General features: G+C 37.6%; 1 protein-coding gene across 9 annotated transcripts; it reads right to left on the bottom strand.

Annotated features, from left to right (window-relative positions):
• Nucleotides 1–3949: 3949 nt before the first annotated feature.
• On the bottom strand, nucleotides 3950–27731 carry LOC120955519 (adenylate cyclase type 2). 9 transcript variants are annotated; one of them, XM_040376458.2, is made up of 18 exons: nucleotides 27496–27729; nucleotides 24076–24276; nucleotides 14471–14601; nucleotides 13747–13944; nucleotides 12194–12736; nucleotides 11895–12022; nucleotides 11254–11412; nucleotides 10894–11026; nucleotides 9469–9973; nucleotides 8585–8820; nucleotides 8289–8515; nucleotides 7983–8184; nucleotides 7626–7882; nucleotides 7118–7280; nucleotides 6533–6853; nucleotides 5534–5548; nucleotides 4868–5110; nucleotides 3950–4573 (listed from the first exon to the last, which is right to left on the bottom strand). In XM_040376458.2, exons 2-18 carry the CDS (start codon nucleotides 24164–24166, stop codon nucleotides 4442–4444), a joined length of 3684 nt encoding a protein of 1227 aa, XP_040232392.2. In that variant the 5' UTR covers nucleotides 24167–24276; nucleotides 27496–27729; the 3' UTR covers nucleotides 3950–4441. The 9 variants fall into 9 exon arrangements, with proteins under 9 accessions (XP_040232392.2, XP_040232391.2, XP_040232397.2 ...); XM_040376457.2 differs by having other exon boundaries at nucleotides 24076–24279; XM_040376463.2 differs by lacking the exons at nucleotides 24076–24276; nucleotides 27496–27729 and adding exons at nucleotides 20357–20445; nucleotides 21917–22037.

The following is a 27731-nucleotide window of genomic DNA, read 5'->3' on the forward strand; positions in this document are numbered from 1 at the left end:
GAAGAAAATAATTTATCGCATTGGAACACGCTTGTATGGTTCATTTAAGCTCTAATACGTCAATACTAGTACTATTTCTACGCTAAGGCTAGAAGCTTACTCAACACAGAGCTAGTTTGAGCTTGCCTATTGATATCGTTTTTCCCCGTGATTGATTTTGATTGGTTCAACTAGGTTGATGTGAAGTGTGAAAGCTGTTCGCACTAACTTTAGATTACAAGAATTAATAGCCAATTTAATTTGAAAGGCAAATTGATTGAGCGTCAATTGTCAAACAATACTCAATGAAGAGTTTAAGCTGTTTTCATCATAGGATGGTTTGCAGAAAATACAATTTTGAGAAAAAAAAGTATTGCCTCAAGCGGTCAATCGGACACTTATGGATTCTCTTACTTTAAAACAAGTAATACACGTTATCCTTAATAACCATATTGATGTTTTTCAACATTATTGTAAAATTGTGATTTATCACCCCATACTGTTCACACAGTAGTAAAATACAAGTGAGTTAGTTTAAAATTGTTTCGATACGTATTTTGGTAAAATAATACAAGGACGTCAATTTAATCTGAGATCGGTCCTTATGTTTGCTAATGCTTACCACAAGTGTTCTACATTTCATTCAAAATTCATTGAGAAAGTGTAAGTTCATTGACAATGTAATACCATCTACAAAATGTATTACGCGTGGGTAAAAGTTTTCTTTAACATTGGCAAAATATCAGTTTACCATTAACCTGGGTGTTCTTGGGTACGAAAGACAGGAAAATTGAAAAGCAAAAGTTTTCACATTCTCTGAGGACGAATAGTTTGTACAAAGTTTTCGCATAATCAATTGCGGTACCTCGTGGATGGCATCCACCAATATGTACGTAACAGGTTTGTTGGAGGTTTATTTTCTTGTTACCGAGGATGTCATCTAGTTGATAGAATACATTACAACGAAATAGATATTACTAATATCTGAGAAAGATACTTACTACTAGTTACTTATTACTAACATCAATATTATATAGAATCAAGAACAGTTATTAATTGTAATGTGTATGATTCAACATACTACTCAGTCTTCTTCCTAGCGGTGGATGATAAGACATATATCTTTTCCTTCTTTTTCTAAAAAAGTTAACTAATTTCACAAAATTCCGCTTAGAGCATTGTACACAATACGCTTATCAAATTTTGAATCTTGAGGTAGCGGAGAAACTCAATCCACACAACTTTCAACACAAACGCTCTGCCTATGAATGATATGGACGTAATGTGATATGGACGCAATATGAAAAAAGGCTTTATGAAACGTTGCGTGATGTAATAATGTGGCCAATCCTCCAAAATCTGGCAAATTAGAAGCGCTGTAAACTTGTACATCATCATCATAGTTTAATATTTTTGTACCCAGCTTCAAGATAAAATAATTTGGTAGCACTACCTTAAGCTGTGTGTTGCTTGTGTTTATTTTGAAATATATGTTTGATAAAAACTTGCATGATGTTGTTGTTATTTGTGCAATCCAAACACTAAAATTATATCACTGTAACTGGGTGTAGGAATAATTCGCTACAAAAAATTTTTTTTAAATATTGTATCGTATGTTTCTTTTCTGAAATTCAACCAGCAAATAAAAGTACAAACTAATGGATAATTTTTGATTAATTTGTATTGAATTTGTATGCTCAGTTGTGGTGCTTGAATGGTATGTATTAAAATAATGCAACTGCAATAAAAGACTGCAATAAAATAATGCGTGGCGTAAAAAAATTAAAAAATAATTTTATGAGACAACCTTATGGAGACGCCCAGTATTTGATTGAGTTGTTCATTTTTTATATTTTTTTCGGATACTGAGCTATTTCAATAAGTATCCGAATGTCTATATTGTATCCGTCGGATATGTTCGGATATGTATAAGTATCCGAATGTATATATTTTTATGAAACATTCGTACCACGACTGTTATTTGTAAACATAATGTTATGCAAGGTTTTTTGTTTTTGTGTACATTTTTAAATAATTTTTGCATTTTTTAAAAGCTTTGTGAGATGTTTTACAAAGATCTTCTCTTGTCTAATATCAATTGTATTGTTTGGTATTTAATGTGTTGATATTCTTTGGAACGAATTTATGTTTAAAAGGGAAATTTTTCTCGCATTATATTGAATAGAGTTCTTCTTCTTCTTTTTTGGCCAACAACCGTTGTCGGTCAAGGCACTGAGCAATAGTAAAAGAAATGGATGTATATTGTTAATTGTTGCTTGTTGTTGTTAATTGTTACAATTTGCTTCGTGCGTCAAACTAATACATGTAATTGAGTACTGATATCTTTTTGAGTACTACCTTGTTAATATTTTAATTTACCTAACTGTACAACTTACTTCATTTGTTATATTGAATTGGCTCATTGGCTCCAATACCGCATGTGGAGCTTTGATCCATCTGTTTTCTATGATAGTGATTGATGTGGTAACAAGTTTTCATAAAGCTGGTAATTACTGGCAACAAATTGAGTTTAAGTCACTTGATCGCTTCATCGACGGTGTTAAGTCAATCATCGACAAAGTTTGTGATTGGAATCAGATTGTCAATCATTGAAACACTACTTCTTGACTTTCATTGACGTAGTTGAACTGTTTAAATCGAAACATAAGTTTTCTATTGCATGCATTAGCAGCTCCCTCGCATATTTGTGTGTGTATGTAAGTGAAATGTCGGAACCGAAGAAACAAGTTGTTACAGCATCCCAAAGATACTGATTCCAATTGTGTAATTTCAAAGTTTATTATTTTTTTGTTTGATCAGCATTTGGATAAAGAATGCTTAGTTTGATATTAAAACAAATACATGAGTAGGAAAAGAAATGAGTCGTTTTGTACGTTAATACAATTACCTTTAATAAAAAACACAATTTAAACGACAATGTTTACAACTGCGTCATATTATAAAAAAAGTTATAAAATTGTATCTATTTGTATTGTTTTCGTATTTAATTTGCAAAAAATAACTTTGTTGAGGCTGTAAAGTTTCATGAAAGAATAGTGACCACGTGTAATGTTAATGATGCGGTTTGCCTTCAGCAAGATAATCGAAATATATTGCATTTATGCCGTGGAGTGTGTCAGATAACAGCTCTGTTTTTCTAAGTTGATAATGGTTTCGTACGCATTGTCATATTCCGGCTTTACTAAGCAGAGGTTTAAGTGGTGTATAGCAGACAAAAGGTTCATAAGGGAAAAAAGCTTTCGCCGATGGCTAAAACCGTAATCGCATTTCTTCTCACATGTTAGGGGAGGTTTTATCGTGCGATATAATTCTGAGTACGGTGGTGCTTTTGGAGCTACCCAAATATTTCTTGCACACGACCATTACAGTTAGTGTTACAGGTGTGGAGTGCATTCCAGCTAAAAAAAAATAATAAAAACAGCTTTGGCTATACTTTTTGTTGAAGTTTATAATCATTAGCCGGTTACGGTGAACTTTTTTATGATTTTGCTACTTAACCAATTGTAGGAATTCTTATTCCCTATTTGTCATCTGTATAAATACGGAAAAGTAAGGTGAGTAAATAGCAACATATATCATGGTACCTGTGACGGTTGAACTATGTATGTGTTCTATCTGTACCATTATCCTGGAACCCTCCTACATTAGGGTAATGGTGCCCTCCAAGATATTGCCACGAGTAAAATTCCCTTGACATTGGTATGCCCTTTAAGAGCGTCCTCGTTTTCAGGTAATAGAGCAACGTAATGGATTCACTCTGTCTTTAAGATGAACAAAATATATTATACTGCCGTTTCAGAGTGGAGTGATAAAATTGGCGTAATAGAAAGGCAGTGTGATGGAGATTTGTTCTTACCTTACGTTTGTTCAGTTTCTTTCAGCACAAGGCACTTATTGGCGGAATAAACAAAGTAAATGAAATATGCTTGCTATTTCACAGAACAACATCTGACTTTTATAAAGGTTAAATTTATTTGGCTTTAGGTACAATGGAATCGAAGCATAGGTTGATTATGTATACAGTAATTTCATCTAAAAATTTCTTCAAAATAATAAAAAAGCTCTAAAAATGTATTTCCGCGGTAGTGTATTTGTGGTAGTGATGAAACAATGCAGAGAATGGAGTCGATGGAGAAACTATGGGAGTTTTACATTCTATTGTGATAAATGATTGCAAAACTGCAGTGCAAAGTTGACACCAAAGCTAAAGACTATTTTGCCACATATCGAGATAACCATTATGGTTGTTTAATACCTTCATAAGGTACGTAAATGACCAAACGTAGCAGATTACGAAGTTTATGTTTCTATGCTCAATTCTATTCTAAAATCGCATCGTTTGTTTCGTAATACTGATTACGACGTTTTGTGTATGTCTTTGGTGTACGTTTTTGCATGTAACTACAACACTGTCTTTTGGCACATGTTATTTAAACTACGCCTAAATACGTTCATCAAATGGTGTTTTAACAAAGTAAGTCGTCAGAATTCCTTTGCCTTTGACATGAATAGGTCCTCGACAATCGCACGAATAACCTGCTGCCATAAGGACTTTGGCCGTGTTTTCTGTAACCTGTGGATTTTAAGAACGAATGAAAGATATTACGAAATTGAGGCAAGCTAACATATACCATTGGGGTAAATCTTTATTTGTTTCATAGTAATAAAATTGATTCTGCAAAGAGCAAAACATGATTGAAATAAATTCAGAAAAAAACTAATAATAAATATAATTTTTAATATAATGAATACACTCCTGTTTAGAAAACAATACCTCTAATAGTAAACCTTATCTTTCGTTAGAATGTCCATTGAACTCTTTCCACATGCACTTGAACGGAAAAGTTAGCACATAACGTTATATTACCTGTACTCGTCCCATCACTCCACATGAGTCCATACGGGACGCCACGTTAACTGTGTTGCTCCAGATGTCGTATTGTGGCTTTTGGGCTCCTATGACACCGGCTATCACCGGACCATGGTTGAGGCCGATCCGCAACCGGAATCTTTGGAACGATTCACGATTTATTTGATCCAACGCCGTCATGAGAGCAATGGCAAACTCCACTAGCACGACCACATTGTGTTCCTCGGTACGTTTTTCATCCTACACGGGCGGGCGGGAGTTCATCGTTGTGTTGGCCACACCGGAAGAACATTGTTTCCAGTGCGAAGAGAGGGAATAGATAATGATAGACGGATGGTGAAAAATAATGAAATTGAAAAGCTGCTCTAAAAGAGCGCTTATAATGCAGAGAAAATGGCGAAAATAACGATAGGTCATGATGTTGCTGGACGTATAAAAATTGATGGTATAATAACGTCACCGTCCACCGGAAGCAAACAGTAGGGAATACGTGGGAAACACTTCGATCAGTTCCATTAGGGAGTAAAGGTGAGTTGGGTGTAAGTGATGTGCCTCCCTAACGTCATTTAGATGTTTCAACCGTTTACTAACATCCTGGTGGAGGTGACTAAAATCAAAAGTCTAACAAGGTCTACCATTCCAGCAGTTGGTGGTGATACGTACCAGCTCATTATTTTTCTACCGGGTTGGACGTGGAAACAAATGCACAATCATGAAATGGGAAACAAGTGAGTTAGTAAACATAAGTGAAAACAATTCAAACAATTTGTGACTGTTAACAATAACGCTTGTTGAGGTGGTTAACAAACAAAACAAAACACATTTTCTATAAAATTTGGTATACTATACAACGATGTACAAATTCTTTAGATATAGTTTCAGTTTGTTAATTTGGCGAGCACATTACCTAAAATAGGAAGCAATAAATTGGGGTTTCGTAGAAATAAAACTGCCACATAAAACAGACAGCGCAAACATTGATTCTAGGTAATGAAAAAGTTTTATGCTTAAAACGTGGCAGCCATTTTGCCGGGTCGATTTGCATGCGATGGATAATAATTTCCAATTAACTTAAGAAAATTCCTTGGGCGTCGCTTTGCACACGTTCCAGTAATGAAACGAAATGTGCAGAGAGCGGCGACCCAAACAAATAAACCAATCTGCATATTGGCCCATAGCGCTGCGGTTGGTGGTTGTGGCGGTTGTTGGTTGATGAATCAAGCAAACTTCGGAAGCCCTAGACCTTTATGTCCCTAGCCATAGATAGAAACCATTCTCAATTAGGACTCAGTATGAATCCATATTGGTATATATTGAGTTGGGTTGCTATGGGATGGTATTAATGCATACGATTCTAGTGCATCGTCAATTCTTGAGAAAATATCATCAACTAGCATCTGTTTTTAAATTTTACATGTGCAGTGGAAGCACATTTCATAGGGATGTTTTGATATGTTGAGGTAAAGAAATAAAATTCATGCAAAAAATATTTTTGCTTATTGCTATTCATAGCTCATGCGGTATTGAAACAAGCATGCATGCACAGTACAAATCGACTTGGTAACATCAATATAGTACAGTTTCGCGATCCAAGTACGTTGGTAATAGCACCTTTAAACGTGGATGGAAAACAGTAGAATGTATTATAGATAGGGAGCTTACCGTGGCACCCTCTTCCTTGCCGGGGCGCAGTCCGGATGCAATCATGTAGGTACTTCCGATGGTTTTTATCTTCTCGATACCGCTGAACTTAGGCTTGAGCAGAAGCTTGTCAAAGTCGCAGATAATCTCGTTCAGTAACCGTAAGCACTCAAGCCCCTGCTTGTTCACATCCGTTTCGTCGTAGAACTCCTTGTAGTTCGGAATCGAAGCAAACATGACCGCAACAGACGAGTAACTCTCGTGATAAAGCTCCTGCACGGCACGTTCCTTCTTGAGAAAGTGCTGGGCGACGTGCGCGGGCAATATGTTTTCCAATAAAATCTACTCAACCGAAACAGGTTGAGCATACCGGCAAGCAAGTGGAAAAGGGCAGAAATCGTGCGTTGTTGGTTTGTGGGAAGAGCAGTCAAGAATCGGAATACGGTGAGCAGCAAATGTTGCGGTTGGTTGTCCAGAAAAAAAGTGGTGGAAAATGAGCAAACGATTCAGGTTGCATGTGGCACGTCCCGGGCGAATAAATGCATCAGCCACAGGAACGCGATTAATTTATAGTTTTTATGACTCCCGCTGCTAGTAAATAGTTACCTTATTGATTCCTCGCATAGTTTCGACCTCTTCTTGCTCCACCTTTAGCTTGGCTTTCCACAGGAAGTCGGTTCGAGCGGCATATTCACCTTGGCGATCGAGTGTATGCAACACAGCACTTATCAGTAATAGGAATAGCAAGCCTTGAAATCCTAAAGGCCACCTGAGGAAAAGCGTAGACAGCTCATTGAATTTAGCATGTTCTGGGAGGTGGGATTATGTATCTACCAAAGATTACATATTGGAACCATTCTGATGTCGAAATATTATTAGTAAACATTATATTTTGATATTGTTATTCATATTTGCTATGGGATAATTTTTGAATCAACCCGTGAAATTGTCTTGTTTTTGGAATTGGCCTAACAAATTTAACATGTTTATATTGTACCTGTAATTTCTTATTTATTAGTGCAAAGATATTTGATAAAAAAAATCTAATTTATCGCGTTTGCTTTTATAAAGCAAAAAATAGTAACGTCTTGTTGCATTGTTGCATAAAACTTACGAATTGCCCAACGTCCCGTAAGCCTCAAACAGAGAGCTTGTCCATAAGACAGAAGACTGGATAGCGACGAATATTGCCATCAGCATTCCTTTGACAAGAAAGCCCGCTTTCAGGAAAGCGGAGACTGCTGCCAGGCTGATAGCGCACATGTAGAGGTAGACGGGAGCAACAGGAGCAAACTCATCGTCGTACATGATATCCTCGGTGGTGTTGTTCACGAAATGAATGTCGGCTATAACTAAATCGTCAAAGTTTATCTGGCATGGAATGAATGAAATATGGGTTAGTAAGAAAAAAAACACGATGAGCAAGGTATTTTGTTCCGCTTACGAGCTTCAGGCGCAATTTTCGACTTACCACACTGAAAATGGCACAGCTTGCAATGAGTGCTGTGGTAATAAGGAATATTGCTAAACGAAGACCACGGCTGGCAGCTATGACCTGTCCTGGGCCGTTGTTTCCCGGCGGCGAAAGGTTCGACATCTGGTAGTTACTTAAGTATAAAAACAATCCTAAAGCTACAGCTGTTGCGCTGAGTGAACCAATAACGACTACATTGCTGTGAACGTATACCGTTGGGATATTACAGCGCAATACATGAAATAAAATAAACCATTCGATTACATCTATGAAACTAAATTGCCATAAATACGTGTTTTCTACCTTTTAAATACTATGATTTGTATCAGTCCTATCGTCAGGAAAAGAATGAAAGAGCAGATGAGATCAAAGCGAAACGTTGGCTCAGGTTGTGCACGAAAAAGCGTCTCTCGAGCTGTATTCCGGTACCACATAGTGACGGGTTGGAGCTCCTTCGGTGGTCCCCAGCACTTGCATTCACCGCAATACCCATCCTCCGGTAACAGATTCGACTCGATCATCGCGATGCTCTGGAATGGAGCGGTATCAATCAGTCATTGCAACCAGAGGAGAATGTATATGCATCTTCTCACACCTACCGCCAAGCCAATGTTCTTAGCCATTTTGGAGTCGGTGATGTTTGCGAAGGGTTTGTCAGCGCCCCAGCACTCCACGTACTTAGTCATCTTTGATGAAGGGCGAGTGCGTAGCAAAGGTCCTCCTGGTGTGGCTACCATGGGCGACCGGAGACAGTCGATGTTGGAAATCGACATTTTGCGCATATCGCCGAAAATGGAACTCGACGATTTTCGTCGTTCGGCAAATGCAATCAATCCTATCGAAAGCCGAAAAGTAGCGAAAATTATACGGTAGTATTCGGAAAGTGATTGAACGAGATTAAGTCCTTAAACAGTTCTTCGAATTAAAACGAATGGAAAACAAAACGAAAATCTAAACGAGGTATCATGTTCCCGTTGCAATGTTATTCTAGGAAGAATTTACCAAAATTCAATTTAGTTTATAATTGTCCTGTTCCGGGCTTGATTTCAAGATCATTTTTCCCTTACTGACTAATAATACCGACGTCTTGTAGGTAAGCAAAACCCTTACCGATGGAATTAATTCTGTTTCCTATTTGAAAGTAAAGAAAGGCACGAACACAAAGCATTTCCATTGGTGGTTCTGGACAGCCAAATATATGTTTTGCTATGATGGCTCTGAGTAACTCTGAGTATTCTACTGATTAATGCTGCAAAACCGGATCGTCAGATTACGCAATTTATTTTCCAAAATGGAATCGAACCATAACTTGCCTTTACAGGAACTAACACGTCTGCTATAAGACCAACCGACTGTATTATTCGACTCAAAGTTTTCAATTTTCATCGTTTCAACTATTCGATCTGTCTTACACAATAATAACAAGAAAGCATGAAAGATTAAAGGATAGAGCAGAAGAATGCTGCTGGTATCTGCGGCGTACCTTGTACGGAGAGCTTGCGACTTCCGACACGCTCCGGAAGGTGTCCGTTGGTGGTAATTGGTTCGACGGGAAGCGTCAGGCAGGATTTCTTCCTCGATTCTCCCTCATCCGCTTCGCCGGTCTCGTCAGCTGTACCATCGTTATCCACAGTCTCCTCGTTAATGGTGGGCGGGTTAATTTGCACAGTTTGCTTGGAGTTTGGAGATGGCGGTGGCAACAGCCCGTGCCCACCGGATGCAATATTGGCCGGAGATGGTGGCAGCAGTTGCTCCTGCTCCTCGGGAATAGTTATAGGGGAGATGGAAGCGTGCGAGCGCCGAACGTCATCCGGAGTTTTAGGGGCTCGTGGTGTTTTCGGTGTCTTCGGTGGCTCCAAGGCCGGAAGCAGGTGCTCCTGGTCGGGCTCGGTTATTTGAACCATGGTTGTTGGGGACGGGGTGCCGATGTTGGAAGTTGGTGTGTGCGAGTCGGCGGTGGCTGGTTTACCCAAATCGGTTGGAGGTTTCTGTGGCAAGGTTCATGATCCGTTGAAAAACCGGGAAGAGAACAGAAAATTTCATTTCATTAGCCACTCGCCAATCGTTCAAACATCCTTGAGCGCTTTCGGGGGTAGCGACACAAAGGTAGAATTTATGTGCCGCTCTCCGTAATCCCAGGTTTAAGGTTCTATTTCTCGCTTCAACGAAGCGGTCAACCTGATGAGAAGGAAAGTGGGATCACAAGGGTTCGTATTTACATTGTAAGTCTATGTGCTCGGGTTGCGAATCGGGTTGAGCTAAGATTGGCTGGATTTTGTTTAACAATTAAGAAAGGTACGAATAAACACGATTTAATTGCGCTTTCAGAATTGTTTGATTATTGAGAAAAGAATCGCTCTTAATACATTCTTTTATTTACGAGTGTATGATTTAAACTACTGTTTAATGAATATAATAAATGTACGTTTGCTTTATATTTCGTGTAGATGGCTCTTTGTGGCCGTCTCGTAGTACAGTCGTCAACTCGTACGACTTAACAACATGCCCGTCATGGGTTCGATCCCCAAATAGACCGTGCTGCCATACGTAGGATTGACTATCCTGCTATGGGGGGAAATCAATTAGTCACTGAAAGCCAAAGCCCACTAGTGGTACAGGCAGGCCTTGACCGACAACGGTTGTTGAGCCAAAGAAGAAGAAGAAGAAGGCTCTTTGTGGCTCATCTAGGCAAAGATCTTTCATCGCAACAACATTTATATTTAATGTGTTCATCTGGTACATATTAAAATGTAAATAGTAAAAAAAAAAATAATGCAAAACATTGCAGTCAGTTTATAAAGACTTCAAGGGACGAGTCTAGCTACCACTTAATCTTAGAATCGAGGGAGAAAACTCTGTAACCTTTGTAATGTCTGTATAAAGCTAGAACATCGGAAAGGTTCCTTACCTTCGGTGGTACGATAAGATATGTTTCAATTTTATGATCCGCCAAGTAGGACTCTCTGGACGCACCCCCGCCCGGTTCCACCTCGAACATGTCGCCTAGGTAATCCAGCGTTGCCTTTGTGATGTGCACCCGGCTGGAGCGATGCAGATAGTATTTTGTGTGTGTGTGTTTTAAGTCAAAACCGGTACAGTGTTGGGGAAATGAAAGAAAAACAAAGTTAATAATGGGTTAGGAGTAAGGAATCCTTTCCCGGGGCGGAACATAGCAAAACATCGGGATATAAGTTGTCCAGGAAAAGCTGGCGACGAGCGCAATGGGAGCGGCTAGAACGGTAGAAACGGCTAACGATTATGGTCTTACCCTGCAACTCCACCGCTTTCCATATGGTTTGCCAGGGTCACGTCATCACTCCAAACGTCGAACTGCCATTTCCGCAATCCCAGTACACCGCACAGCACGTTGCCAGTGTGGATGCCGATCCGCATGTCCACATTGAAGCCGGTTGCCTCCCGTACGAATCTGGAACGGGAGCAGTATAGAAAATATGATTTCGTGAAGGATTGATGGTTTAGACGTACGCTATAATTCAATTTGGTCTTGTTAGTGTCATTGCGATGAGGTGGAAATGGCACAAGTGCACGGTGAGTGAATGACACTGTATCGATTTTTAAGCCTTTTCTTAGGTTCTAGTCTACCTGAGGGAAAAGCTAATCCTGTGTATACGCTTCATCAGAATTGGTATGCCAATTGTTTTTGCATAGCTACTATATTGAATCACGTAACTGGCAATGTAAAGGAAATCATATAGGTGTTGTTTTATTTCGCACTTGTACAATAATATGTTTGAAGAAATCGAGCAAGGTACATAATTAAAAAAAAAAATGCAAAGCTGCAGTAATATGAGATGGGTTAATAAATCTCTGTATCGAACATTATAACATTGGAGTTGGACAGTTAGATAATAATATTTGAAATATACGTCAAAAAATCTGCCGACTGACCTGATGGCGTCTATCATTTGAAGTCCCATGTTGACACAGTTAGCAGCATGATGTGGTCGTGATACTGGCAATCCGGAAACGCAATAGTAACAATCGCCAAGAATCTTTATCCTGAGACATTGGTTTTCCTTAAATAAAAAAGACGAATAAAATGTACTCAATTCTCATCGAACAAAACATTCTCATATCCTATAGTAAAGAGCGTGCATTCGTTTGGAGCGACTGCGCCTGTAGGGGTAAATATTTGTAGAAAAGACTACAACATTTAATTGAAAATGTGCTAATCTACACATACTTACTTGAGCGATCTGATCAAACCGTCCGAATAACTCATTTAGTGTCTTAACCAGATCGGATGCTGTCAGCTGCTCAGACAGTGGTGTAAAGTTGACGATGTCGGCATAGAGAATGGACACGTTGTTATGTCGCTGCACGTGCATTTCGTGGAATCTCGTCTGAGTTTGTCCGCCGGCTCGCTGGCAGGCGTCAGCCATCTTCAGCATTATGCTGCGCTTCACCTCCGCCGCAATGTAGGCCGGTATGACGCTCAGCAGGAGCTGCTCTTGCTGTTCCCGTTCGCATTCCAGCTTCACTCGTTGCTCGATCCCCGTTCTCGTACCGTCAACTGCGTCGATGTGGGCCGCATCAGACATTATACGGTAGTAGAGACTGGAAACGGAAGCTGACGCTAGGAAGACAGTTTCCGCGAGCAGCTGAGGGAAGAATGTGGGTGGAAAGTCGTGGACTTGCGATAGAATGCGATATCCAATGTGGACGATGCAGAGCAACACAGCCAGCACCACTGATACCGGCCAAGATATTGGTAGCATCGTGTGGACACCCTTGAGTTTGAAAAAGAAACACCAAAAACTTTGTGAAAAATCCGGCATGTTACTTGTTTTTTGCTGTTTTAAAGTAGGGGTTTAAAGATAGGAAACCTACGGCGAGCAGAATTGCTGCTAACCCTTCTTGGTTGATGTCAGCCAAGCACAACGGCCTGGCACTGTGAAAATTTCGTTTTTGTTTGTTTCAAAAAGAACTCATGCAGAGCTTGAAGATATACACTGGATGTAGTGTAGAATTAACGTCCTGCTGTGTGTGTTACCCTCTTGTCATGGCCACATGCTGCGGTTAGAGGGAGCCGTAGTGTCAGGCAGAGTGTGCAGCACTTTGTGACACGAATTGGAATTGGGTATGCAAATGACAGATGAAATTGTACGGGCGTAGAGAACTGTGTTTGCGGAGTAAGAAGAAACTATTTGTAATGAGTAAGTGTTGCATATTAGTTGAAAGACAAAGAACCATAGTTGTTGAAGCTCGGACTGTATGATGTAGAGAGAGAGCGAGTAAGAGCTCTACTGTAAGCTTGTTGAACTTTTTTACATGTGCCGTGTTTCAACGGCGACTAATTAGTCGCTGTTATTCCGTGCATTGCTATGGCATGGTCTTATTCACATCATTATTTGCCTCATGTTGTAACAGGCACGTGAGGGAAAAGGTGTGCTCAGTGATAACGTTAAAAAAGCGCTGAACAATTATGTCATGCATGTCATGTATGAAGAAGTTTGTAGTGAATGTTATACAAAACTACCATTATTTTTAAGCGTTTTATATAAAAAAGCTTTTGCGCTGATTGCAAATAATGAGCCAATAATGCAATCCTAGGAAAGAAACTTGCCGTAGTAATTTTACATGTAATATTTGAATTAAAATAATCAAAAAGAAAGTTTAAATATTAAAACTATCAAATAATTATAAACTATTCTTGTAAATGAAAATCAGACAATAAGAATATATTTAGTAATTTAAAAAGTATGAATAATAAGCACCAACATAAAATTTGTATACTTACAAGTATCAATGCAAACAGTGGCAAAGGCGCGAGCTGTGTACCGACGAACGTGGATATGGCACCAATCGTTCCAGTGGTCAGAATTGCGAAGGAAAGAGCAGCCAGGGGCGAGTTCATCACTGCCGGGAATTGTAAAGCCACCAGGATTCCACATAGCACTGTGGAGGCACCAGCCAGCAGCGCTACATCGGCCAGAATCTATAAATCAACTGTTTTCAATTTGGATCTCGATTTTTCTTTTTCCATATGGTTTGTGTAGGTGTATGGTGTATAGATTGGTGAATAGTGATTCGGTTGTCATGTGTTGCGTTATTCAATGGCGATGAAACATAAGCGCACAGTTATGGTACATGGACGCGTAGGATTACACACATAGTTCATGCATGTGGTAGCACATGAGAAATACAGAAAACAACAAAAAGTAGGTAGAAACAAACAGTGTAAGAAAGAGAAAGAGAAAGATAGATAAAGAGAAATAGAATATTCTTAACAATCGACTTCTTCAAGAAGATTCGTTCGGAAGGAAAGTGTACGATAAATTAAAGGAAACAGTTGATCATGATTGTCAGACATTGTGGAGAGGAGTAGGAGGTTACATTCAGTTTAACGCATAGAAAGAGGAAACGTTTTGGAAAGAGTGCAAACAGGATAACAGGACCACATCAAGAAACACACCGATAAAACGTTGTTACGCCATGAAAAGAAGCTGAAAGTAGCACCTTACCGCATCATGAAGGGCACATAGGACGATTGACGTGATGCAGGAGAGTATCGATATTCCCAGGCCAGTGATGAACAACGATCTTCGCAGTCGTTGCCGATATCTTGTGTAGAGGTCATCTAGATGAGAATTTTCTGTAGGGGTGAGAAGAACGGATGTAATGAGAATTTCAATTTAAATCTATCATTCTAGGAAATGAGTTCAACAAGAGGAATAACGATAGCGAGAAGTTCACAGTACGAGATGAAACTTGCTGTTGATAGGTCTGATGGTTGGTTTGGTCAAAGATCGAAAATATAGAGTGAGGGGTCGAAATTGCCATCTGAAAATGTTATTCAGACCGGTTCCTGCTTCAGCATTCGAAACAAAATTGCCTATTGAAGTAGCAAAGTGAAAGTGACAATGCAAGGAATGAAATACTGAATGTTCAATGGGATATATTGCCTTATACGTCATGGTCAATCAAACGATTGGATTTTTCTCATGATTGAAACCTAATGACCTTCAGAAAATTGCAATGACAAATATCCTCTTCTGAACTGGCAGAGAGTGTCTACTTGATATCTTTATGAATAATTAGGACAATATCTATCTATATCTATCTATTAAGATATCTTTAAGTGTACAATGTTCGTCAATCATCTCTTCGATGTTTCATTACATATTTTATAAAAAAATCAATATGTTATAACCAATAGTTTGAATTCTTTCTGAATAAAAAAAACCAATAGTTTGAGAGCTACAAACCCTACACAGCAAATTTTCTCATCCTGCTTCAGTAAAGTTTTTTACTGAAACGGTTCAGTAATAGAATATTTTACTGATTTTCAGCATGAATGTCATGTTTTTACTGACTTTCAGCTGAAGACTGAAAATCAGTAAAATCTCAACTGAAGACTGAAAATCAGTAAAATAAGTGTCAAATAAGTCGTTTCACTGGATATCAGTAAAACAAATGACTGAAAATGCAGCAATTCATTCTGTCAAATCGACCTGTCAGTCAGAACATCAAAACAAAACAATGCGGCACCTACTTGCTCGTGATGTGCAAAAAGTTGATTTTGTAGGCGCTTACAGGCACCCTGGTGAAATTTCAGGTGATATTACGGCTTACGGGATTAATTTAAAACAATTGGCAGCCGTGTTGGTGTGTAAAATGTTTGCTACAATCCACTGTGCTTGCTGAGATTGCGTGGTGTCTGTACAGTATAAAAACTGTATAAAACAACACAAAACATGTATGAATATGAACTGCGGGACTGGCAATATCAGATCTGGTCCTCCACGGTACCAGGCAACCGGATACTCAGTCCTTATTATGGACAGTATACATGAGGTGTGAACCCATGGCGAGCATGGTCTTAAGTTGTGAAAGTTAACGACTGTACCACGGGACCACCCCCATTTGAAATGGTATAGTGAACATATCAAACATTAATTGATTTATAAAGAAATCGCAAAAAACTCAAAGTTTAGTTATGCTATGTATGTGCACATTATAATTCAAAAGCATTTGATGGAATAAATAAACAAAAAATTATAATAATTTAATTTTTATTTTGTTTGATATGAGTATTGAAGATATTGATTAATGAGAATAGAGAGTTTAGCACTGCACATTATGAACTATACCGTGAAATCTGATTACTTCAGTTGCCAATTTTGCATTGTGTTAGATCTTTGGAATTTTTATGATAAATAGTTTATATTAAGGAATTTAAGCGACGTAAATTATTCATTTTTTTCAATTTAAACAGTTCTTGCAGTACTTTGGCCAAACCTACTAAAAAATGAGAAAACATTGCATAGAATTGAGTTCTATGCAAATTGAGAAGAATTTGAGCTGATGTTTGGAAAAGATTCCATTTTATAAAATGTGCTTTAAAAAGTATTTGTTTTTATAATATCGTTGTTTGGTGGTACTGCGCAAGGATAATAAATAACGAGTTTGTGAATAACATGTTAGAAATCTAAATGTTGAGATTGAGAAAAAAAGTTTATTTGGCCAGTTATACCAGGTCATACCAAAGAAGACCAGAGAACATTTCATTATCCTAAAAAACTTACAGGATTTCTCTAGCCAGTTCAACACTGTAGGCTTCATTTCCAATCCGTTAAATCTCAATTCAACATTGTGAAGTGCTTGTTGAACGTACATAAAGCAAGTAATGACAGATCATTCGAGCTTCTATTGTTATTGTTATTGAATTGTTTGCTTATGGTGTTGAGCTGGCTACAAAAACCCTGTAATTAATTATGAACTATTATCTCGAACAAATTTTTGATCACTAACAACATTTTTCATAACGTGAAGAACGATTGTCTTATTTATATTTTAAATACTTCATTAAAGGCCACGTTATATGTCAAACATGGAAAACTAATTTATTTAATTTTAATTTAAAAGAGTATTACTGTATCTAGAGTCTAGAGTCTAGACCATGCTGCTTGCCCTAAATAATTAAATTGATTTACGTCATAGATGAATGAACAGGTTTTTCCATAAAACTAAAATAGGCCCCGCGTAGATGGTTTGTTTACCGATCAGAATATCAACAAAATTGTAAGAAAATTGAAAAAGTACGAAGAAGTATTTTTGCGCGCTAAAGTTTTTGTTGATATCGAGATTTTTTGATAACTGACACGCTGTTTTTGTTGAAGCACTCATGGTTCTTGATGTCGAGAGCAACATCAATATTTGCTGAGGTTTATTTCCGAATCAGCTCTCAAGAAATCTCGTTATTGCTTGGCTTGGTTTTTAGGATGAGTTTAGGTTAAATAATTGGAATTGAAGATCAATTAGAATGATTTATGTAATTTAAATCATGACATGCTGTGACATGATGATGATGAACAACAAATTTGATGAAAATTGGCAGAACCGCTTTATTTTTGGCAAACCTTTATTTTTTCATTGGCAAAGATGAAAACTATCTTAACTTAGCAATAGTTTTACTAGTTTTTTTTACGATTTAAATATAGCTAGGTTTGTTTTGCAAATCGAAATCTTTCTTCTTTTGATTAGCTCTTCTGGTCTTATTTAAACATTACAGTTCATATCGGTAGTGTGCACATATGTTCTTCGCGGGATTCACTCGATAATTTTTTGAATGTTTCGCCTAAGCTTTTTTATTCAGGATAAACTGTCCGTGTTAGATGCATTGCTTAAGTTCTCGTGATATTTAAAAACGGGACTTAAAGGAACTTCTATAAGGGATTAAATCCTTATTGATTACTGATATCGGTTTGATAAGAGAGTATTATATGTACTTGTACAGTTACTGTCTGTATACTGGTTTCCATACCACTCTCAAATATACTACGACTTTAAATATTCACTTTACACTGTTCACATCATGATATTTACATTATAATAAGAGAGTCTGTGTTCTTGTTAAAAAGACCAGCACAAGTAAAACGGTCTGCACGTTGATGCTTTCTGAGCCATTCCGAAATTGTTAACTAGTCTTAAATCTCAGGAGCAAATATGCACCGACTCATGTTTGGGTACCGTAAACAATATGCAAATAAAACTCAGTCAACAACTATCTTTAGCATGTTTTAAGTGGAAAACATATTTGCATGGTTAGACATGCCGGAGGTTGAAAGCATTAACAGAGGTTAGCCTGCAAAAAGGGAAACTTAGAGATTATTTTATTATGGTCAATATTCTTATGCTGACTTCATATAACTTATAAAAGGATATTCTTTGAGGACTAGCAGCATAAATATTACAGAAGAGCAATTTTAAAAATCATAGAAGATTGAGCTGGTACAGTTGTCAACTCGTACGACTTAACAACATGCCTGTCATGGGTTTTACTGTAGAATGCTATTGTAGAATGATTAAGTCATTAGTTTTTATAACATTGAAGATTTTATAACATTAGTTTTTAAAGCAATTTTCTTTTTTTTCTATATTTATGCTGGTTTATTCCACACAACATATTATGTTTTTTCAGCATTCTAACATTTTATGCATATTGCAAATATATAGTGTTATGAAGGTGCATATTCAGAGATTTAGGAACAAACAATACAAACATCGATTTAACTAGCCTAGTTGTATATGTCTGTGAAGTTAGATTCCTACTTATTCTGTGCATACTTTGACTGTCAATCGCTTCCAATAGTTTCTCATGCCATCTTCCATGAAAATTTGGTTACAATTTCAGGCTATTGATTTAAAAATAAATATACATACATACATACAAATTATTTGTAACATCCCATCTGTGGATGGATGTCTGTATAAACAAACTCTTCATTTTTCATATAAATATATTGAGAGTTTAGAATTGCATCAAGTAGGTTCTAGAACAAAGAGGCAAAAGAGATCCATGAGGCCCAAAACCTCTATAATTCTACAATAACAACAACTACAACCTATCGAACATAGCATATGCGAGAATGGTGAGAACGGATGAGAGCCCGTACATCTACTAATAGACACCATCATATTTTTGGGGTATGGTTTCTAAGATTATTCGTTCATAGACAGCAATATATATTAATAGCTATAACAACATGCTTAAAATATAATTGACAGAAAAAATCAACGTCTGATGTAGTTTTATTTATTGTTAGTCCTGCAATGACAGGGAGGTATGGCAATATATTTTCTTTAAAAAAGCTTGTTTTAACTGATTAGTTAGAGTTCATTAGGAAACTGTAGTGAATGAATGAACTGGTATGTATTGTTTGGTTAATAAAAATAGAATGATTGAAATGAATACGTTGGAGTTCAGATTGATGTATACAGAGTAAGATTCATTGTGAAGTGTAAAATTGATTGTTTTGTTATTATAAATGCGAACAAAGTAATGTGTGTATGTGTTGTAAAAAAGGAATACAAAGTTTAATATTTGAACGGCTTTTTTGGATCCTTGCGACTGATTTTTTTAAAATAATTTTTTGTAGATTATCCTTTGTTCAAAACAGTCCTGTTTATTAAATATATTATGCTACGATTATTCACATACTGATAATTTCATAGCCTTATGTTTAGGTAAACTTTGTTTGTGAGAACTAGAAACGAAACTAGCGCTAGCTAGCCATAACGATAAATTCGTTTGATAAATGAAACATTGAAGCATACCATTAATTACCTCGTAGAATGAGTATGTTCACTGTTACACACTAAATATGAATACGTATCTACATAATACGCAAAATATACTATTTAACTATCAGCGGATTATTAAAACATAGTAATTGCGCAATACTAATTATCGATGACATGAACACGTGAACGCATATGAACTCCGAAATAGACACAAAAACAGTTCAGAGCTTATATCATTCGTTATAATACTAACATCTGAATAATTTTTTCACATGTGTATGTGCAATGGTAATGGTGTCCCTGAAGTGTAGGTACATGATTAATTGTGGAAATGTGAACCCTCCAAATCACAGAGAAAAGATATCTTTAGATTTGGGACAAATTTTCAAGAAGCATTGCCATGGCCATGATCTTGCGTGAATTCATATTTTTGGCATCGCTTTCGGCCATTAATGTCATTATGAAATGGGGAACGAAAATTTTCCGGAGAAAGCCAGATAGATTGCGACATCTGGTAATTGCCTTTCGCTTTTTAGTGCGTTGGTAAATTGAACGCATAATTAGATGTAAATTGGACCTTTTGAAATGAAGCATAGCCTGTACAGCCACTTTTGACTCGCCACGGCCTTGAAATAATGTAAGGAGTCTGTTTTAAAATCTTTTAAAGGCGAACTATTTTCTTCATTTTTTTGTAAAAACAATATAACCATCTTCAATAAACGTCTTACACTCATGACATATTATAAACAATATGTTATAACACAGAAATAGCTTATTTATTAAGTATCATTCAATTTACAATATGCGTTAAAAAGCTTATTAACCTGTAATAACGTCCTCTGCTTTATCATCATCGTCATCCTCGTTCGGTTCTATTTCTAATTTATCCATTGCACACTTCCTGATTGAACCACTTAGGTAAGTATTGAAAGAAAGAATCACACGCTCTGCAGCTTAATCTTTTATCCAAGAGATGCACATGAAGCGATGTATAGTAGAATGACTGTATACATAGTGCACTGATTTCTTCACAATAATAACACTTTTTTCACTGATTTATTCACAATTACTCAACGTTTTTCACTGTTTTCTACACTCCTACATAATCCTACATATGGTTAATATGAAACACCAAGAAACAGATCATTGATGCCCCATTTTGCATTGTAAATAATCTCATCACTATTTCATTAAGCAAAACACATTTTGAATTTTTCTCTCTTAATAAAGTTTCTCTTTTATACTAGAAATTTCCTAGTACAACGTTACACTTCACATAATTAATTCTGACAAATATGACCAAATATGGTTTTGGAGAGTATTTTATAATTCACAATATTTATGTAATACAAAATGAACAAACAGGAAACAGCACTTCAATTGGATTTGTTTTCACACTGTAAAAACAAGCTAAAATGATAGACATATTGATCCTTGCATAACAAATAATTGATACCGTCGTGGGTATAGTTGGTAGAGCACAAAAACCAATCATTCCATTAAAATGAAGAGTGTCATGCCTGAATGGTCGAAGCAATTATGCAGTTGTACTTGCAGATTCACTCACGTTTACGAAGCGTTTGATTAGTGCTATTATCATTTAACTCGCAGGACGTAATTGTTAATTTAATTGCAGGACGTATCAACAATTATCCTATCAACACAATCTTCCGTAGCACTGTAATCGAACGGCAATCATTCACTTGTAGTACCATCGTGGTTCAAATTATTCCAATCCATAGGCAGGTTTGACTAGTAATAAATCAATATTGATACTATTTTTATTTGCGTTGCTTTTAACATCAAGCACAACACATTCACTTATGTTAAGTAGACTCTCTTATCGATGTTTAAAAATGTGTCACTTTATGTCACTTTTTTATATTTTGTGTAACCGAAGGCACAATGCTGATTGGTACGTGCAGAATAGAAATTTATTTATTTTCTCGCACTCAAAATCTACCCTTGATACAACATAATGACACAAGTGCCTGCACAATAGAACTGGAAGCTATAAATATCCTGTTTGAATGAAGCAGTCAACTTGAAAACATGTCAGTCATTGTTGGCACGGCCAACGCGTTGAGAGAGGCGCAGTTTGGTACATGGTACGCCGGGAGTTCTGGAGAACACAAACTGAGAAATCTCACGAGAAATAAGAACCGTTTAAAGTGGCGGATTTTGCGATATGATACTGCATCTACGACTGGGTGCACACTCGCCTCTACCATCGAGCGCGTCGATTTGTAACCAAGCTGTCAACAGCACTGCTGCACTGTGCACTCGAGCTGAACGAACGTACTGGTCCAATTACAAAACTCATTTAAAGCCCTTTGCCTGTTACGGACAAGGAACGGTTGTTTGACTCATCGTTGCGTTCCTACCCTCGAATGGCAAGTTCGAAACACTTCCGGTAGCCGAATACGAGTGTAAAGTACACCGAAAGACTGTCTAACACCACATCCAACGACCTACTGAGCGGATCCCAGTACGAAGGGCACAATTTTTATAGATGCACAGTACATGTGGCACCGCAAACAGGTTCGTAAACCCGAATGGAGAACCAGACATTGCCGAGGAACTGTTGCACGCTGGTTTTTGTGAGTGGTTGGGTGGGTATAACGGTTGCAGAACGGGCTTCACATGGGGATGGTTGGAAGGGCTTCGTATTTTACGAAACTGCTCGCCTGCGCAGTTCGTGCCGCAGCGAGAACGCGACCCACCGTGAGTTAAAATAATGTACAAAAGCGCACTTCGCAAGCAACACGTGCTTGGGGCAGTTCGGGTTTGTTTTTTTTTTGTTCACTCTTTCAATCTTTTTCCCTAAAGCCACATTGATTTGTATTGTACGAAAGGATAAACAAACTTGTGTTGTTTAACATCAGCTACAGTCGAAATACCTTTGGATCAGCCTTTGACAGCGCTGTCAGCGAATCCTTAGCACAATCACTGCGATGAGGTCACTTTAAGGTCGCTGGTGTACAAGGCCAGGGTCATGGTCTTGCTGACTTGGATACGTTTCCATTCATAAATACTGTTGAATGGCATAAACCCAAAACCATATAACATTCTTCAAAAAATGTGAACTACTTGAAATAGATGTTTACTGTACTATCAATTTGATATTATTGAAAATATGGGAAATAAGTGTTTATTGAAATTGGAACAGGTTGTATCAAAAATTACATTTTCCAAATGCTGCAGATAATAGTATTTTTGGTGTTGAACACATGTTTGAAACTTTTTTTTCTTCTCCAGAATACAAATAAACGATTCCACGCTCTAGAGCTTACATTATGAAAACTTTGTGTGCGGTATGTGTAGCTCCATTCACCATAATCAGCAGTCGGTGGCTAATTAGTATTATCTATGCAAATATGACTACTACCTACGCAACCCTTTAGCGATATTTACAGCTTCAAACTGGTGTTTATATTGTACCCGGCTACATAATGTAAATGGAATGATTTTTTCAATGTTGTATCACGAAGCCAGCCATTTTCTTCTAGTCTAGTAGAGCTCTTTAAACAACACCACGGTGGTGGCTTCATAAATTGAATCAATCCCGTCGAAGGTGCGCTTAAGAGAACTCTTAATCTAGTATCGCCGCATTCATAGCATGATAGGGTAAAACTTTGTCATTTCTCCGCTTGGCATCCTACTTCCAGCAACCACTAACTGCAAGGGTATATCTAAATTGCCATTGTTGCATCCATTTTGCTCGTCTTGCATCCAAAGTGCGCGTGACATAATCAACTTTCTTGCAGTATAGACGAAAGAGAATCAAGTTTTAAGGTGAGGTTAAAACACGGAAAGTAACCTTGGTTCACCTTCCTACTGATCGTTTTGTCCATTAGGGTAATAACTTTATTTATGAGCCAATAGATGAATCTAGGATCAAAATGGCCTACTTGTATGTTATTTGAGAACGTAATTTAGATTAGGTTGTTCATTAAAAAATAAGATCATATTATATGTTTGTTATTGGCAAATATGTCAGAAAGTGTTTTAAGGCTATAACGGACTGTCAGACCTGGCGATGTTTCGGGGCGAATTTTAGGAGTAAAAGGGGAAAAAACAGATGGGAGCACATATAAATAAGAGTGAAAAAAAATGTTTTGGTGCACCATGAGTGCTAATGTAGCAATTTTTTTTTATATTGTTTGGTTATAGCGCCAGTTTCTAACACAATATAAATGTTTTTAGTGAATAAGATTGGAAAGAATATATTGTTAGTTATAAATCATATCTTAAGGTCGATGTAGACCCTGCGTGAAAGTGAACGTAGAGTTTTTTTGCTGTGCTTTATTAAATATTTATCAAAATATGGCTTTCGTTACCCAAAAGAAAGGATATTCAAATCTCCAACTATTTGAGCTGTAAAACATTTTGAAATAATGAATGAAATACATTTCCTTGTGATTCCCGGCTTACCTTATTTTTCATCGTGAACAAAGCGGAGAATCACTAACAAATGCATTTATTTTATCAATGTATGAGTTTAATTACACAACATACATAACATACTCAAAAGAAAACTTACCAGAAAGGATATCATCTTCGATTCGTTCTTGCATTGTTCTGGAATATCTTTCAAACGTCATTGCTGTAGGCATGTTTAGTTCGTATATCATCGCTTGATTCTTAAGTTGAAGTTGGTCACTCAGTCACAATTCAGCAACATACGAATACATTGAACACTATTCTATTTCAACCGTTCAAAGACTGTTGCAACACTCATCATCTGCTATTTGAATTTGGTAGATGAAATAAAATTATTATCTCCTACTGCTCGTAGCAAATGCTGCTTTTAGAATTTGCCATCCATTGAGTTCAATTGATTTGGTTTGATATTCGTTATAAAATCTCCTCGTCGAGTAATTAATTTAAATAAATAAATAAATAAATAAATAAATAAATAAATAAATAAATAAATAAATAAAATGAGTTTTATTGGTTTGGTTTGATATTTGATATAAAAATGTACAAGATCATATGATAGCAAAGCGTAAATATCGACATATTTACTTATTAGAAATGTGCTCTCAAAGTTTCTGTAACCATCTTGAACCTTGGTAAAGATCTGTGGTTGAAAGTGTCATCCGTTCTTCCTGCTAATCGCGGCAAATGACGGAACTGAAGGAGGCCGTTGAGCCCTTTCTACCGGCCAAAAATACCCAAACGGTGAACGGCCAATGGATTATGTCTATAGACCATGAAATTTCCGCTAGACCACCATTATGGTTTAGATTTATTCTAAAACCACCCGTTTTGCTTCCAACATCCCAGTCTTCCATCGTCGCTCGGACCGTGGAGAAACCACGGTTTTGCACTCGATTACTTATGACGCGCGACGAAAGAGTAGGTGACCAAAAATAGATCCAGAAATAAAATGTAAATGAAATAGGGAAATTATGGGACGCACACGGAAGATGCGGTTTTGGTAAATTTTTTCATATTTTGTGTTGTTGTAATAAATGGCAGTGTATTAGTAAGTTCATGAGTAGTCATTCAAGTTTCGTATGAGCAGAGTCGATCTGTCGTTTATAAATAGAAAAAAAATGTAAAATGGTTGCATTACTTTGAAAATAATTCAAAATATAAGCAGTATGACTATTGCACAAAAGCTGCACAACATCATTGGCGAGAGTCATTACTATACGGTGAGCGGTTTCAAGCTACACGGTTTTCAAAAACACCGGCTCTTAGTTTCTATCAACATGTAAATAAACAGACGTAATGGAACACAAATGCAAATAAAAACGTAAACAGTAAACGAGAGCGTATTTCCTTCACTGACTGTCTGAGACCGTAGCAAACGTCACTAGCATTTTTTATACCACCACCGCATTAGTAGCAGCTCTGAAGGCCGCAACATGTGGAACTCACACTGACACACTGGTTTATCATAAACATTTCCGCTGCACGCGATAAACATGGATTCGGGTGGTCGTAAACGATTATCAGCTTGCCATTTTTGCTCAGCTGTTTGAGTGTGTTACATTCTTTTTATTTTTTGCACCACCAGTGCTAAAAGTAATTCACAAGCGAGATTAACTTATGCTTTGAATGTTCCACCACCTCAACGCAATTGGTGCAGAAATACGCTAAATTATCACCACTACAACTACACAACACTCGGCGACGATATTCGTCTTTCATCAGCGAATGATGCTCAGAGCGGACACTTCAACGAAATCTTGTGATCTGTGTTGCACCGCCCGAAGTCGGTTGAGCGCGGTAAATTATTCGTACCATGCTCACTTTGCATCACTCCCATCGAGCTCTCGCTTTCGCTCAGTAGTGGAAGATCTTATTTGAATTGATTACGCGCCCCCTCTTCGAAGATCGCCTTAGTTTCGCTGAACTACCCCTTGCTGTTTTGAGCGTGTTGCGAGTAGGGTCTGGTTATTTTGGCACGTTTCTGTCGCGTCATTTTGCAGCATCGCACTGATATTTAAACACACTATCTCAAATCACCGATCGCCATCCAGCGCTTCCTTATCTGATCGCGAATATGAGTGGCGGTAAGACTTCACTGCCAAGTTTTGATTTTTGACGAGCGTCAATTTCATGCACATAACTGGTAGGGAATACCTCTGTTCAATACCATTAACGCGACCGCATCCAAAACTGTTAAAACGATCACACGCGACAGTGGCGGTACTGATCAAGTCGTGATTAGATTGCTTTTTTTATTTCAATAATCGCGGATCGTTGGCAATGGTGGACTAAAATACATTTACATGAGTGGGGGAATGGATACAAAGACAAGTAAACGGCCTGTTTGAATGGCAAAAATACTGCTACCATGAGTTATTGCCTTCGCAAGGTTAAATGATGTATAATTCAGTTTTGCATATGGTTGTAGTTTTTTTCCGTGTTGTTTCCTTTTCATTAAACGTTTTTGTGTTTTGGCATGTTTGGTAAGAATGTATCAAAAATAATAAATGGTGGACGGTCAGCAGTTTAGATAGACATAACGTTTATATGAGATCAGCGTTGCGCGATTCGTGTTGTCGTTGTTCGCTGTTATTGTTGGTGCACGTGTGCCGCACAATTATCCAGCCACAGAGCTGCAAACTCGTTTAGTACCACAAGCCTGATATGATTTGAGCCTCTACTTGACAGGGTGAAGGGACAAGTCGAGACATACGGCTAGAGACTACGAAGGTGATTTGTTTGAAGTTTTCATTAATTTGCTTTGGGCAGCTGATAAGGTTGGTAGACACAGTTTGTGGTTTCTATTTATGATTGGTAGAGAACAGCTGGATTGATTGCAAAACCAATCATAAAAAACGCGGTAGATGTTGTTGCAAAGTCGGCTACGATCAATTGAGACGAGAAACTTTAATGCATAAGCTGTGTAAACATTCAGAAAAGTTATAAAACAAACTCTGCTTATCAATACTTTGTAGCATCTAGACATCTATCCCTTAACGTCTGAAGTGTAATCGATAAGCACTTTGATTATATTCGTATCGCGTGTAGTACGGTACAATTCAAGATAATATTGAACGAACGAAATGAAACAGGTAGAATAAAAAAATGTTACGTCCGCAATCAATTTTGTTCCGGTACATTGAAACACTTCGCTGGTCAGCTTTGTGCGATGGCCTAACTCGTTGTTTATTACGCTAATTTTTTTTCTCAGTTTGAACCATACAGCCGACGACGCACGATGCTGCTATTTTCACGAGTTGCGCACGACGTCGCATTCTATCCTTTCGTTAGCAAGTGACCGTGAATGATGAAATATGGAGGCGTGTTGTGATGACGCCTGGCGTCATGTTTATTAGTTTTTATCCGGCCTATCCTATCACTTGCAGAATTAACTTCACTATAGTTACGAGTCATTGACTTCCTCACGGAACGAACGATAAGCACAAGGTTCAGTTAGGACAATCTAATGCACACGTGATCACCAGTGTTAGGTTTCTTCGAAGGATAACTTTAATCTTACTGTTGTTTCTTTTTAATTGAACGAACGAACGCGCACAGCAAACTCAGTGCCAGGTTTCCGAGCTGGTCGCGAAGCAACTGTCGTCCTCCATCCTAATGAACCGCAGCAGCAACGGTGTAGCAGTTTGGCGAGATAGCTGCGCGCATGCGGTAGCTGCTTGCCGCATTACGATAGTGAGAGTGCGATTAGAGTACAGTGAGTGCGCAGTTTTAGCATCACTGCTAGTGCAATTGTAC

The sequence above is a fragment of the Anopheles coluzzii genome, chromosome 3 (assembly GCF_943734685.1).
Source record: "Anopheles coluzzii chromosome 3, AcolN3, whole genome shotgun sequence".
Classification (NCBI taxonomy): Eukaryota; Metazoa; Arthropoda; class Insecta; order Diptera; family Culicidae; genus Anopheles; species Anopheles coluzzii.

Bases quoted from the DNA above. Each gene is read 5' to 3' on its own strand.
- LOC120955519 (XM_040376458.2), bottom strand. From the start codon at position 24,166: ATGATATACGAACTAAACATGCCTACAGCAATGACGTTTGAAAGATAT. The intron at 14,602-24,075 runs GTAAGTTTTCTT...TCACCCCTACAG, and splicing joins CGAAGATGATATCCTTTCTG to AAAATTCTCATCTAGATGAC. The intron at 6,854-7,117 runs GTAACTATTTAC...TCGGTTGAGTAG, and splicing joins CTATGCGAGGAATCAATAAG to ATTTTATTGGAAAACATATT.